The following is a 13,782-nucleotide window of genomic DNA, read 5'->3' as shown; positions in this document are numbered from 1 at the left end:
ATAGGAAAACTTAAAACATTTTATTGGAGTAATCTAGAAAATTTTAAAATTGTTACATCTTTGGTATTTATAAATGTGATACTTTCTGTGGGTACTTCTATAGAGGCACTACAGGATCAGAAAATGCAAATTGAATCATTTTAGCACCTTTTGATATAAATAGAAATGCACTGATGCAGAGGTAAAAAATCTTAGAACTTTTGTTGGGAAACTATAAATAATTGGTCCTTTCCCATCAGTTCTGCATTGGCTTCTCCAACTGTCAAGGTTTAGGATTGTATTTTTATATATTGATCACATGTGCTTTAATTTCTTGGCCAGAAAGAATCCATAGCAAAAATCAGGTTTAGAGTCTTAAACTCTAATTCTTAGTTGAATGAATTTGATCTTTTAAATATTAATGATAAATGTTTATAAGAAGTTGCTTTAATAAGCAACAGTTAAAATTCTGTTACTTTTTTAAACTTGCAATAACAACCTTCATTTTTAAAAATACAGTAGTAAAGATTGAGGTATCAACTTTTCACAAAAGTCTTTTTGCACTAAAGGAACGTCTAATGGCCAATTCCTTTTTTACTTTCTTTGCCTTTGCAGTCACTGTTCTTTAGGGTCCAGGTTCTGATTGTAAACTCCAAGTCTTCGTTTACATTACTGTACTTACTTTCTTCCTGTGAGAGAAGAGCAGGGGTGGGACAGGGTGGTGGGTGAGTATATTGTAACCAAGTTGCAACAGCAAGTCTTTGCATTTTGTGTATAAACTAGGTAGATTTAAGGTAGTAAAGACTGGCCCTCAGGGCAGGAAGAAGGCAATGGTGGCAGTGTCACAGGCAGCAGGGGTAATCAAATACCATATATATCCCTTCTCTACCCTGCTAATTTAAAGGAGCATCCTAAAGCATACTTTTTACCTGTTGGGCAGTAGGGGTAGACTGCAGTTATCCCGTAGAGGTGAGATCGTTGTTCTGGGAGATACTCATCAGTAAACTGGCCACTATGTTTATTTACTGATACAACACCATCCCTGGTAACATAAAGGAAGAGTGAATTCAGGGAGAGTCATTTACTAAAGAAGTTAGCTACAAAAAATAGTTGCAATAGAGGAAAATTTCTGTCAGCCTTCTCTGTCCAAGGGCTGATGCTAAAGCCATACCGAAGTTTGAAGACCATTGCTCTAAATCCATGCTCATCTCTAGCTGCATGTTACAATCACATGATGAGCTATCAAATCAGATTTGTAGGGCATGGGGTAAAGGGCTTAGACTTTAATGTTCCACAGTTCCTCATTTGAGAACTAGTCTAAATAGTATTTTTCGGTCCCTCAGACAATATGTCCACAGTGTCAAAAGCCAACTTAAGCCCTATAATATAGCTCATGGTATCAAGGGTAGTCTTACTCCCTAAAGAACATATTTAGATTAATATGCTCCCTTTTGAGACAGTTAATTATCAAATAGCTTTGCTGCTTTTTAAGCTATATGTGAGCAATACCATTCAATTTCTGGGTGAAGTAAAAGGATGATTTCAAAAACATGAAAGGATGAAAAGAAACATCCTTGAAGCATCTTATCTGCCAATGAGGAGGTGATGAAACAGAAGCCTCAGAGGGCTTAATGAGTCAAGTCACGTACTGACTTTTGGTAAAACAAGTGGTACGTCCTCTGGAACAGTTGGCCTTTTCAGGCTTGTCCAGAATGTATGGTGCTCACCTCCTCCAGTCTGTGTGGTAGAAGTGATCTGCATAGCTTACGATGCTGAAGGGGTACTTGAGGTTGTTTTGAATGACACGCCGTCCAGTTCCATCAGGTAGTGTACACTCCAGTTTTTTGGTTCCTTTTAAAACAAAGGGGGAAAATGAGGTCCTTTAGCTGCTTTGCCAAAAATGATAGTGACATAGTGATAGAACTGTGTGACATAGTGAGATAGTGACACAGTGATAGAACGGGGAAATAGGATATTTTACTTCCATTGCAGTCGTAGATTAGCAACTGTAAAATTACCTGTCCTATTACTAGTCTTCCAGTTTTTGGACAGCATTCCAGTTTTTAGTAGAGATTCAAACTTTCAATCCTTTTTTGGAAGACAGGATTGCATTTACTGAAATCTGGTAAGTTTCTGCCAAAGTAGGGCATTAAACGTAATTATTTTTATAATTTGTGTGATTTTAAGCCTTAGCTTATAAATTATAACATCTGGGTAAATACTTGCCCTTTGTAAGCTATGTGTATAATTACTGAGGCAACCTTCTAACCAAATTCCTTAGTATTTTTAAAATATTTTCTAGGTAGGAGGAAAAAAGCGACTAAAATGGTAACACAACTCATGTTTCAATGTAAAGGAATCAGTCTTAAAAATTTTTACAATAGCTAAACCATTCAAGAATTTCCAAGTTTCACATTTCTCGTGGAGCCCTGATTTAAATTTCAAATACTTTTAGGAAATGTAACTTGTTTTAAACAACTGGGTTATAAAAGTGACCTATGTACATTAGCCCCTTTTATTAGATTACAAATTCAAGAACAGTCTTTTTCATATTCTTTAGTATAGAACTAGACACACAGCATTTTTTCAGTTGTACTGATAAAAGCAAACAAATCTGGGTTGCTAATACCCATGTTATTACTGAAGAAAGCCACCCTGCTACAATACTTTTCAAAGAATGTCCTTAGCATTATAAAAGATGTTTATAGGTAAGTTATAGTGACCCTCTCCCTGCACAAGAATAACTTAAGTTTGTCAATTCAACAGTGGCTAATTCTTTTAACTGTTAAAAATATGCCAAACACTCATGGTCAGGCAAGCAGTACAAACTTACTGCTTGATATAGCCTTCCCTCCACCCAAACCCCAGAAAGTTCATTTTAAGACTCATTTAATAGTACTTAAAAGTTTACAGACCAGAGAAAGGAGATTATGTGCTGTACTGCTAGAAATGTGTTTAAACCAAAAGATCTAAGTGATGAGATTTGATTTTGTAGTAAAATCTGTTAGTGCTCACACTCACTGTAATGAGAGGTTATCTATTTGCATTCCATCAGTAGTCAGTAGTATTACCTGCATCTGCCCAGCAGAGCAGTTTAGAGAAAGGGTCAAAAGTTAAGCCATTGGGCAATCCAATGTCTGTATTGATCAGAATTCTTCTGTTTTCTCCATCTAAAGATGATGTTTCAATTTTAGGAGCTTCTCTATTCCAGTCTGTCCAGTACAAGTTGCTGTAAGGTAAAAGTCAAGATTGTAAAAAAATAGCTATGAAGGCTGTGGTAGGCAGCATCTAAGCAGCCCCTAGTGATCTCCATCTCCTCATGTATTATAGCCTTAAGCAATCCCCTCGAGTTTGGGCTGCATTAGTGTCTTGCTTCTAGTTCGTAGAGTATAGCAGAAGTGATAGGCTATCACTGCCGATATTAGGTCTCAAAAAACTGGTTTCTGCCTTAGGGGCTCTCTCTCTTGCTCCCTTTGAGGGAAGCTGGATGCCATGTTGCAAGCTACCCTATAAAGAGGAAGATGTGCCAAGGAACTGATGTCCTTGAGGGCTGTTGGCCAGAGACATTAGTCCTGCCTGCAGCCCATGTGAGCATGCTTGGGCTGTGTCTTCCCCGAGCTGAGCCTTGTGATCACTGCAGTTTGGCCATTTCCTGATTGCAGCCTTGTGAGAGACTCCGTGCCTGAGGAGCTCAGTGAAGACACACTTGGATTCCTGACTCGCAGAAACTGTGAGACTAAATGTTATCTTACACTGCTGAGGGTTTGGGCAATTTGTTACACAGCACTAGGTAACTAATACACAGCCATATTTCACTTGTACCTGTATCACAAGGTTTTCTGATTATTGTAACTATGTGGAAGAAGTCATTACTAAGCTACTATCAGAATCCCTGCCTCCGAGATACCCCTTGACTCAACTGCCCCAAAACCCTCTGTTTGTTGAAATCTTGAATTGGATCTTGGGTTTTAGAATAGAAACTAATACAGCTGTTAGGAATGGCTTCAATACAAACTATGGAACTTGAAGAGATGTGGACCAGGGATTTGAGAGGGAAACTGTTCTTTCTTCTGCCAAAAATACAGTTTGGTACTTGAAGGGGTACCTGGCACCCAAGGATGGAAACATTTTAAGTTAAGCACTTTACCTTTTAAATGCCACCTTTTAAATAACAGATACTAACTAGGAAATAATATGGTCCTATTAAGTGGAAATAGGTTTTAAGGAAACAAACAGGTTTATAGTTAGAGCAGAAATAATGTTGAAAGCACTTTTTATAAAATACTATTTTATAAAAGCTATAGAAGCTTTGAATAAATCAGTTGGGCTACAGAGAACCTCAGTGAGAGGAGAGGAAGAAACCATAGGTTTCCCCTGTTGTGAATTTCATCCCTTATGCCCAATAGATGAAGCAGAGAGAAGCTGAGAGTAAAAGCCAGAAAGCAGTTTCCACTTTGCGCTAAGGTGGAGGTGGCCAGAGGGTAAAGCATGCATATCATTGCTTCATCCCTTCTGATCAGTCTCCTCCCCGAAATGATTTAATATCATCAAAAACAGTAAGTCTGAAACAAGCTTACACAGATATTTGGTGTAAATTTGGGGATTGCCAGAGGAAGAAAGTTGTAAAGGTGAAATCTATAGAAAGCAAATGAGAAATATGCAGGAAGGCTTGACAACCATTCTGTTACGCAGTTGAGGGAGATGTAATTACGTGTGTTATATTGCAACCTGGGGTTCAAGGTGGGTTTTCTTTTTGTTAAAAATTCAAGTCCTTTAGCATTTATATTTGCTGTCTGGATAAAGAAAGTTCTACTTTCATCCTTAAACTCATGGCTGTGTTGTGGATTTCAGCTTAAAAGTATGCTTTTTCCCCAGACTCCAGAGACATGGCCAAAGTATCATTGCCTGCAAGATGGCAGTTCTCCCCAGTTTTCAGGTCAAGCACCAAGAAGGAATAAGGGGCCAGGTGCAGTGGCTTAGGCCTATAATCCCAGCACTTTGGGAGGCCAAGGCAGGTGGATCACCCAGGGTCAGGAGTTGGAGACCAAAATGGCAAAACCCTGACTCGACTAAAAATACAAAAATTAGCTGGGCATGGTGGCACATGACTGTAATCCCAGCTACTTGGGAGGCTGAGGCAGGAGAATTGCTTGAACCTCGGAGATGGAGGTTGTAGTCAGCCGATATTGTGCCACTGCACTCCAGCCTCAGCGACAAAGCAAGACCTTGTCTCAAAAAAAAAAAAAGGACCTTCCAAATGTCAGAAAGGCAAGCTTATGCAAAGAGTTTTTAAGAGGGCTATTAATTCCTGTTAAGTCAACTGGAATAGAGAAAGATACAGGTACTTTTCCTGTGTGTAGAACCCAAAGTTTGAAACCACCTTTGAGGCTCTGCACTAAGTATTTCATAGTAAAAAAGCACTTACCTGAAAATTAAAGCTGAAGGTTTTCTTTACTGATTTGAAGGGCATCTGGGAATTTCATTTCGTAGAAACTCCACTTAAACATGGCAAGAGTTTCTCAAGATACAAAAATTCTCCCTGATTCTAACAAGTACCGAGACAGTGAACAAATCCTGTGTGTCACATTTGATGACCTTAGCAATTATACAGACAGGGAAAATGTTTATCTTATCTTGATTCCTGCTATAGCAACACTGAGGCCAGAGGTGTCTGAGCTTTGGTTAATGTCACTTGATGTAGGTCAGCCCTACCGTGAGCTTCAACCCTGGTTTCTAAATGTGCTGCAAGAGGAATCCCACTTCACTTCCAGTTTAAGTGTCATCTGAGGCCTTGCCTGATCATTTGATTCAGAGTAGCCCTAGTTCTCACAACACTCTCTGAATTTTCTACATATCACATCACAGACTAATACTGTTTATACACAGTCTTGTTTCCTCCTAATAGAATATAAGTGCCATGAAAAGAACAGACCTTGTCTTTTCCTAGAACAGGTCCTGACACCTCGTAGATCCTCAGTAAATCTTTGTTACATGAATGCATTTGAGCCTTCACTCTCTTGTTCTGACCTTCCCCCACGTTGTATTTAAAACCCAAGGGCTTCGCATCAGGATCTACAGGTAAGAGGAGAATTAGGGAAGCCCAGCTGACCCTCGGATTGGATCCACAGCGATGGCACGGGGATTCACCAGTTCTGTGTAGAAGAGGACCTTGCGCTCAGAGCCATCCAGCAGGGCGCTCTCTATCTTATCCAGGACACTGTCCGTCCAGTACATTGTTCTGCGGATGTGGTCGATGGCAAGTCCTTCAGGGCTTATCAGACCTGGAAATAAAGCAAAGTCAGGACTGAAGTGTTTGCAGGATATGGAGGGCAAACCTGAAGCCCTCCAAGGGTCAGGTGGGCAGGGGGGTCAGCAGGGGAAAACAAAGCCCAAGTGTCTGTAAGTCCCCAAGAACCAGGTTAATAGAGAAACAAGTACTTTTGTTACATATTCCACTACCTCTAGCTTCTAGACCAGCAGACCTACCAGTTTGATGACAACCGACATCCATGGTGCCAGAGCCAGGCTGAATAAACGAAGGCCTCACCCTGAATTCTTACCATGAATTCTTTTTTGAGAAGTGCGCACAGTAGGAATCACCTATTTCATTCCTTATGTATGAAGGTGTTTGCTTACAGAGGGGCTAGTTTTATACAGCTCAATAAAATGACTTGCCTAGAACTTAACCTCCCCTAGTGGAGAAAAATCGAGGGGACACTTCGGTGTAAAGTAGACAAGTGACTGTAGAATCAAGTGAAATGCAGACTGCTGAGTGAAGCTGCTGACCTGAATTCACGATCATCTCAGGCTCTGCTCCCAGTTCCAGACTGGCACGGCTGATTGTCCGTCCAGCAACATCTGTCCAGTACACCATCCTCTCCCGGCAGTCATAATCAATTCCCACGATTATGGAGCCCTTTGTGCATCAAATCATAGAATTAGAAGAATTAGGTTACATGTCCCCTTTGTTCACACTCAGCTGCCTTGCTCATGCACAGCTGCAGTGAGCAACACTGCACTGTGATCCTGCAGGCAACAGAGCAGAGTAGCTGGACATGTGGGCACTCTGGGGTGAAATCTAGGCTCAGCCACTTAGTAGCCATGTGGCTTTGGGCATTTAACCTCTATGCCTTTGTCTCATTTGCAAAATGAGGCCAATAGTGTACCTGCTTCATACGGTTGCTATAAAAATTAATACTATAAGTGCTTGTAAAGTGTCCTAATCAGTAATTGGTATACAGTAAGCCCTTGAATAGGTGCTATTATGACTGATGATTAAAAAAAAAAAAAAAATCAGCCCCTTCAGTAATTAGAGGACATGGCCTTAAGCAAAATAAGTTTTTAATATTTTACTGGGTAAAAACTGAATTCTTTCCCAATGTCATCAGCACTTTTCCAAGAGCCTTAATAAAATTTGCCACTATATGCCAACAAAATCTACTGTCCCCTCCTCTGTGAATGAGATCCTTCCTCTACCTGAAGTGCAATCACCTATACTCCTGCCCCTGACTCTTAGGAGGCAAGATGTTGGTTATATCCTGTACTAAAGAAAGTGTAGTCAGGCACAGTGACTCACGCCTGTAATCCCTGTCCGTTGGGAGGCCAAAGCAGGAGGATTGCTTGAGCCCAGGAGTTTGAGACTGAGCAACATAGTGAGACCCCGTCTAAAAAACAAAAAATAAATTAACTGGGCATGGTGGCACGCACCTGTAGTCCCAGCTACTCAGGAGACCAAGGTGGGAGGATTGCTTGAGCCCAGGAGGTCAAGGCTGCACCAAGCCGAGATGATGCCACTGCACTCCAGCCTGGGCAACAGAGCTACACCCTGTCTCCAAAGAAGGAACAAATCTAATTGATTGGGTTAAGGAACTAGACAGTAGTGGTTATTCAACCTCTGGCTAGTGAGGTCTCTCCTCCTCATTGCTAAGTAAATGACAAGTCTTTAAAAAAAATAAAAATAAATGCTGAGTCTGATATTTTTCCTCAACTCCATGCAGAACTTGCTTCATTCAGTTTCTAATCCAGGCTCCTGCTCTGAGAAGCCCAGCAGATGTGCAAAGCCAACATTCAGGGGTTACCTGGCTGTCCCTGAGGTCATACAAGTTCCTGCCTTGCCTAACAGCCTCCTGGGGCTTGGCTTCACTTATGGCCGCGCCCCCCCCCCCCCCCCCCCCCCCGGAGCATAGTCAGCCAAGAAAGATTGTACAAAACGAGATTTGGCTTCAGTGGAAAAACAGGCAGCTAATATGGGGAGGCCTAAGGTTAACTACACTTTTACTTGAAAACTGAAAGGTCACTTGTCCCAGGCAAGAGTACACATTCAAATGAGCTTCCATTAACCCGGGGAATCATGGGATTCATAAACCCATGTCATAACCTCAGGTTAAAGAAAAAGTCCCAGTTTAAGTAAATGTCCTTAAAATGTGCAAATAACCCATGTCCCATTTCTTTCAGTTCCACTACCACTGTCATCACCACCCTGTCCTGGTCAGGGGCATGTTCAGAAAGGCAATCAAGCTCTATGACTTGAATAAAAGAGGGTTAGCTTAAAGTGATGTCAACTTCTTAGTCTCTACCTCTTCCAGAGAAAGTTTTACAAAACAATGTGAGAGTTTTCTTGGGGGAGGGGACAGGACCCAACAAACCCGAATCTTAAAAAGAAGACATCTCTTCCTAAACACTGGCTGCCTCTAAGCTTTTCTGGAACCAAATAAGTGTAGTTCATTAACAGAAGTAAATGTAAACATGAATGCTGTACTATTCTTTCTTACGGATGAGCAAGTGCCTGGAGTGTGAAGTTCAATAATGGAATCAGATGATTTTCCACTGTGTCGATGCCATTCTAGAGAGCCATCCTTATTTTTCCTCCATTTCTGAGAAAACCCTCTCCCCAAAATGGGGTGCCATGCATTAGGGAGGCTGCTGGCTCAGGAAGCATCAAGCATCCCCTGGGGAAGGCTCCATCCACTCCTCTCCCAGGGTCCCACACTCCTCAAGTTTTCATCTATGGAGTCAGGGAAGGTTAGGAAAGAAGTGGGTCAAAGGGACAGAACCAAAGTGAAAGAGACGGGCTGCAACGGTGAGACAGTCATTAACTGACTTCCACTTGGAGTCTCCAGCAAATCAAAGAGATCACACCTTATGACTAGTCGTCCTGTCACTTTGATTTCCAGGATTTCTATGGAGATGTTATGACACACAACCCTGGGGACTTAGGGTAAGAGTCGATCCATTTTCCCTTGGATCACCATACAGCCTCCATATGCTGACAACTCTAAAGTTCCCTTTCCATTTATCTGAAACCCCATGAATGAACCAGAGAGCACAGCCTTGGTCAGTGACAGGTGACTCCCAGCAAGAGAGAGCCCTGGTTCTATGGTGGTGGCATCGGGCCCATGCCGATGGGCTGCAGCTCAGAAACCCTCCAGGACTTCCCTGCACCAGTCCACTGCACTGCAACAGGGCCTGTGAGGTGGCTCCCACTGGGAAAGCCACGCAGCCCCGCCCCCCGACAGGAGAAATCCACTTTACATGCAGAGACAGCAGGGTCTTGGCTGCATCCTTCTGAAGCCTGGTGCCATTGAGGGGTAAGTAGCCAATCTGCTGGCCCTGGGCATAGAGCAGGAAGGTGCCCACAGATGGAGGGGTCACATCCGGCCGGGGCGTGGGCCGGACCATGGGTGGAGCGACGGTGGGTATACCTGTGGGAGAGAGGGTGGGAGAGCAGGATGGGGAACAAGGGCAGGCAGGGAGATGGGAAGAAAAGTTACTTTACCACATACCAGAGCCTCCAAAAATTATCAAAAGTTCTTCGCCCTACGCAGATGTGCTCCAGATGTTCTTCAAAAGAAATTCTATTTTGTAGGGTTTTTTTAAGGATCAATTATGTAAATCTGCCATTTACTAGGGAAGAAGACAGCAAAACACTTCCCTCAGAACAAAGCAGAACAGATTTTTTTTTTTTGTTTTTCAAGAGAAGAAAAAAAACCAGAGCCAGCATTGTGTCAGCTTCCTTTTAGGACTCCAGAGTGACACGTGTCCCCTGTCACCCTGGACTGGGGAGGGGGAGTAACTGCCTGCTGAACCGAGTTGCAGATGTTCCAATTATGGAAGCTGCTAATGACAAAAACCAGACACCAAACGCAAATTGGGACTGTGTGGACCAGATTATAAATCAACATAGCACATAGTGACTTCTTTCATTAGACCTGGTGACCCCACATGTCCCCCCACTTCACCACAGCAGGCAGCATCCCTAGCAAAGGCCTTAGATACAGCTGAGGGGAGCGGGGGCGGCCAGGTGCTTACACGCAGGGGTGGTGCCTGGCTGGGAGCGGGTGCCCTGCACCTCTCTGCCATCTTTGTCCACACACCAGCAGAAGTCGCTCTTTCCGTGGCACTGCAGGGGGATGAAGTGGCCCAGGTCATCGCACTGGGGCACGTACTGGTCATCCCGGGGGGTGCCACCGTAGTGCTCCAGCAGGTTTTCCCTCCAGCGCTCACAGATGGTCGGGGGCCTCTGGGTGGGCTCTGAGCAGATGGGGAAGAGGGAAGAAGAAAAACCTTTGATTGTGAGCCAAGGACAGAATGCAAAATGTAGCTTGAGACAGCATGCCTGGCCTCCTGGCCTTCCTTCTCCTACTGTCCAGGTCTCAGCCAAGCCTGTGGACACCAAACTTGGGAAGCAAATGTGTTCTAAGTACTTCTCCACCATGGGAATCAGAAAGAGATCATCTGATGCTTCTTTCTTGCCAGGAGGGTCTGTCATCAAGGCCCAGCCACATCAAGAAAGAACAAGAGGAGGTAAGATCAGCAGTGCAGCTCACTCAGCCTGGGAAGGGGCATGATCTCCCTCTGGCCAGGAGAGGCCCCCAAGGCCTGTACAGGCCCATCCTGCCTGTACCTCAGGCGCCTCTGCTGACAGAGCATTTGTGCAGGTGATCCTTGGGGACTCAGTGGCCGAGGTGATGCTTAAAGCCAGTTTGTATTCATTCCCCACTTGCTTCAAGCTCGAAGCTGAGGAGAGGGCCATCTTGCCACTGACCAGTGTGTGTCTTAGAAAGTATTACTGAAAGCCCAGCGCCACGGTGCCCTCTGTCTACCCACTGGAAAACTACATGGAGTAAAGGTAAAACTGAGTGGAATTAGTAGCGAAGCATAGCAGAGGTGGTGGCAAACAGCTTAAAAATGGTTCTTCCGCAGCCCAGTTTCCAGAAGTGCTTTAGCCACCCTGCGCCTGGGATTATCTCAAAGCTGAATCTTTTCCTGCAGGCTCTACCTTCCTGCCATGTTGCCCTTTCCCCCTCTTTCTCTAGCATCTTCTCCTCTTGTCCCCTCCCTCACAGCTCACTCCATGGTTAAAGTCCTGCTGGCTTCAGTTGCAAACCAGTTTCCTCCCAGGCTGCTTCCACAGTGCCATTGAGGCTTTGTCCAAAATACAGGTTGTTCTGAGAAGACTCTGCTGCAGCAGGTTATTGAGATAACTTGTTCATTTATGTTAGGACTACCCAAAGGAACTTAAACAAGAGAAGGTGCTTCTCCTTCCTTTTTAATTCCTGCAACTTAAAGCATATGGTCTGCAGAATCACATAGCCAGTAACCCTACTTGCTACCACCATTTAGATGTATAATAGAAATCAGAAATTAATAGAAACTGAGCCCCTGCTTTCACCATCAAACCAGCTGCTCCCCTAGTTTTTCCCATATGAGTAAATGGCACCTCCATTTTTCCATTGCTCAGACCTGATTATCCTTGACCCTCCTCTCTCTCACCATCCACATTTGATACGTCAAAAACTCTTTATAGCGGTACCTTCAGAATCCACTTAGAATATCTTTACTTCTCACTACTGCACCCCCTCACCCTGGTCAAAAAGCCTCATCCTCTCCCTGGGATTTCTGCAACAGCCTTCCCACTGGTTTTCCTGCTTCCACCCTTCTATGCCCTCACTCTCTCCAAAACCAGTGTAAACTCAATTAGCAGCAGCCAGAATGGCCCATTTAAAACATAAAGGCATTTCATGTCACTCTGCTCAAAGCCCTCCAATGACTCTAAAGAACAAAGCTGGGAACATTATGATCAGGTTCCAGCACCTACAATTCCTTTTGGAACACAAAAGACTGCGAATGAAGTTGTCAGAGCTCAAACCCAACTGGCTCTAGCTCGACTGCACGACTCACCAGAGTTGGGGGAAGCAAATGCCATTTAGTTGTCACTGTAGCTTATGACCCATGGAAGACAAAGCTCTTTTTAGGACCCCGTGGAGAAGGTAAGACTCTGACTTCTTCACCCAAATGTGTCTCGAGGAACACAGAGAGGGACATGCTACTAACTCAAACACTGCAGGACTCCCTGGAGAAGTTCCCAACTCCACCCCTGCTCCACATTCAGAACTCCAAGGATCCATTTTGGCTTTAAGGGACCACCCTGTGCTGTGTGTCTGCATTCCAAACAAAGAGACGTGCCTAACTCCTGGGAAATGGGTGTCCCAAATCACTCATACATGGGCATCCCTTTCATTCGTTACTATTGCTACTTTTCGACCCAACCATGAATTTCTTTCTCTTGTGCTTCTGGTTGGCAGGGGCTTAAGTATTTTGAAATCGTGGGCACAGAGCGTCCTTACCCTCCCTCAAGATGACCCCATCAAACATGAGACCAGTCGGAGATAGCAGCCAGGGCCAAACCAGCGCCGAGAGAGTGTGGGCAGGAGAAAGTCCGCACAAGAGAACACGGCCCTATTTTCGTCATTCACTTCTTAGTCTCTTGGTTCCCCCCTTAAAATCATTGTCTTTAACACATGCTTGTCTTAATAAATTTAATCGAATTCTGAACCATTCCCCAAAGGTACCTCCCAACCATCTGATTTTTTCAAATCCCAGATGGAGTTAGAAGCAAGACATTTTCAAAGAGAAGGCATGAGGGAAATAGAATTTCTCTGTACCTTTTTTGGACCTTTAAAATCTTTTCCTAAAAATAGAAACAAAGAGGGACTATGGATCAAGCCATTACCAATTTTTCCTATCTGAGAACCACCAAGACCTGGCTTTTTTTTTTTTTTTTTTTTTTAAAAAAAAAAGAGTCTTACTCTATTGCCAGGCTGGAGGGCAGTGGCATGATCTCAGCCTACTGCAACCTCCGCCTCCTGGGTTCAAGTGATTCTCCTTCCTCAGCCTCCTGAGGAGCTGGGACTACAGGTGCGTGTCACCACGCCCAGCTAATTTTTGTATTTTTAGTACAGACAGGGTTTCACCATGTTGGCCAGGATGGTCTCAATCTCTTGACCTCATGATCCACCCGCCTCGGCCTCCCAAAGTGCTGGGATTACAGGCATGAGCCACCATACCCGGGCAACAATTAACACCATTAAAAGGGAAAAAATCTATTGGTAATTCTCCAGTTCTTCTTACTTTCACACATTAAAAGCCAAGACTAGTATTTATGGAACCCTTCTCGATAGTAAAAATGGATCTTTGGATAGCAAGCTGTGTCGGAATCATTTTCACTAAAACGGTATCAAGCCAATCCTATGCTCTTCATTAAATAAAGTTCTTCTGTAATGATTAAGGAAACAAGTTTTACCCATCCGTGAATAATTCAACAAGGAACAGAAAGTTGCCTTATCTGCCTGCTGTTGGAATCGACTGTGAGCACTTGATCACCATGCCCCACCCAGCTAGGGAATGCTCAGATGGTAGCAGGCATGTTCTCAGATTGTATGGGCTAACAGAAACCAGATGCCTGTGCCTCCTCTGAGATGTTGGGCTAGGTTACAGAGGGCTGGGATTGTCAGTTTAGAGAAA

The 13,782-nt window shown here is 43.7% G+C and overlaps 1 protein-coding gene across 1 annotated transcript in view; it reads right to left on the bottom strand.

Annotated features, from left to right (window-relative positions):
* Positions 1 to 5: 5 nt before the first annotated feature.
* NID2 (nidogen 2) overlaps positions 6 to 13,782 on the bottom strand; it is a 63,258-nt gene continuing 49,481 nt past the window's right edge. The window contains exons 15-22 of the mRNA XM_055289364.2: positions 10,288 to 10,509; positions 9,511 to 9,680; positions 6,766 to 6,895; positions 6,089 to 6,260; positions 3,051 to 3,208; positions 1,707 to 1,830; positions 909 to 1,021; positions 6 to 668 (exon numbers count right to left, since the gene is read on the bottom strand). Coding sequence (XP_055145339.1) covers positions 658 to 668; positions 909 to 1,021; positions 1,707 to 1,830; positions 3,051 to 3,208; positions 6,089 to 6,260; positions 6,766 to 6,895; positions 9,511 to 9,680; positions 10,288 to 10,509 — 1,100 coding nt within the window. The 3' untranslated portion in view covers positions 6 to 657. The remainder of the gene's footprint in view (positions 669 to 908; positions 1,022 to 1,706; positions 1,831 to 3,050; positions 3,209 to 6,088; positions 6,261 to 6,765; positions 6,896 to 9,510; positions 9,681 to 10,287; positions 10,510 to 13,782) is intronic.

This window comes from Symphalangus syndactylus, chromosome 8 (assembly GCF_028878055.3).
Source record: "Symphalangus syndactylus isolate Jambi chromosome 8, NHGRI_mSymSyn1-v2.1_pri, whole genome shotgun sequence".
Classification (NCBI taxonomy): Eukaryota; Metazoa; Chordata; class Mammalia; order Primates; family Hylobatidae; genus Symphalangus; species Symphalangus syndactylus.
The sequence above is the reverse complement of the archived record's forward strand: the minus strand, read 5'-3'. Positions and strand labels throughout refer to the sequence as shown.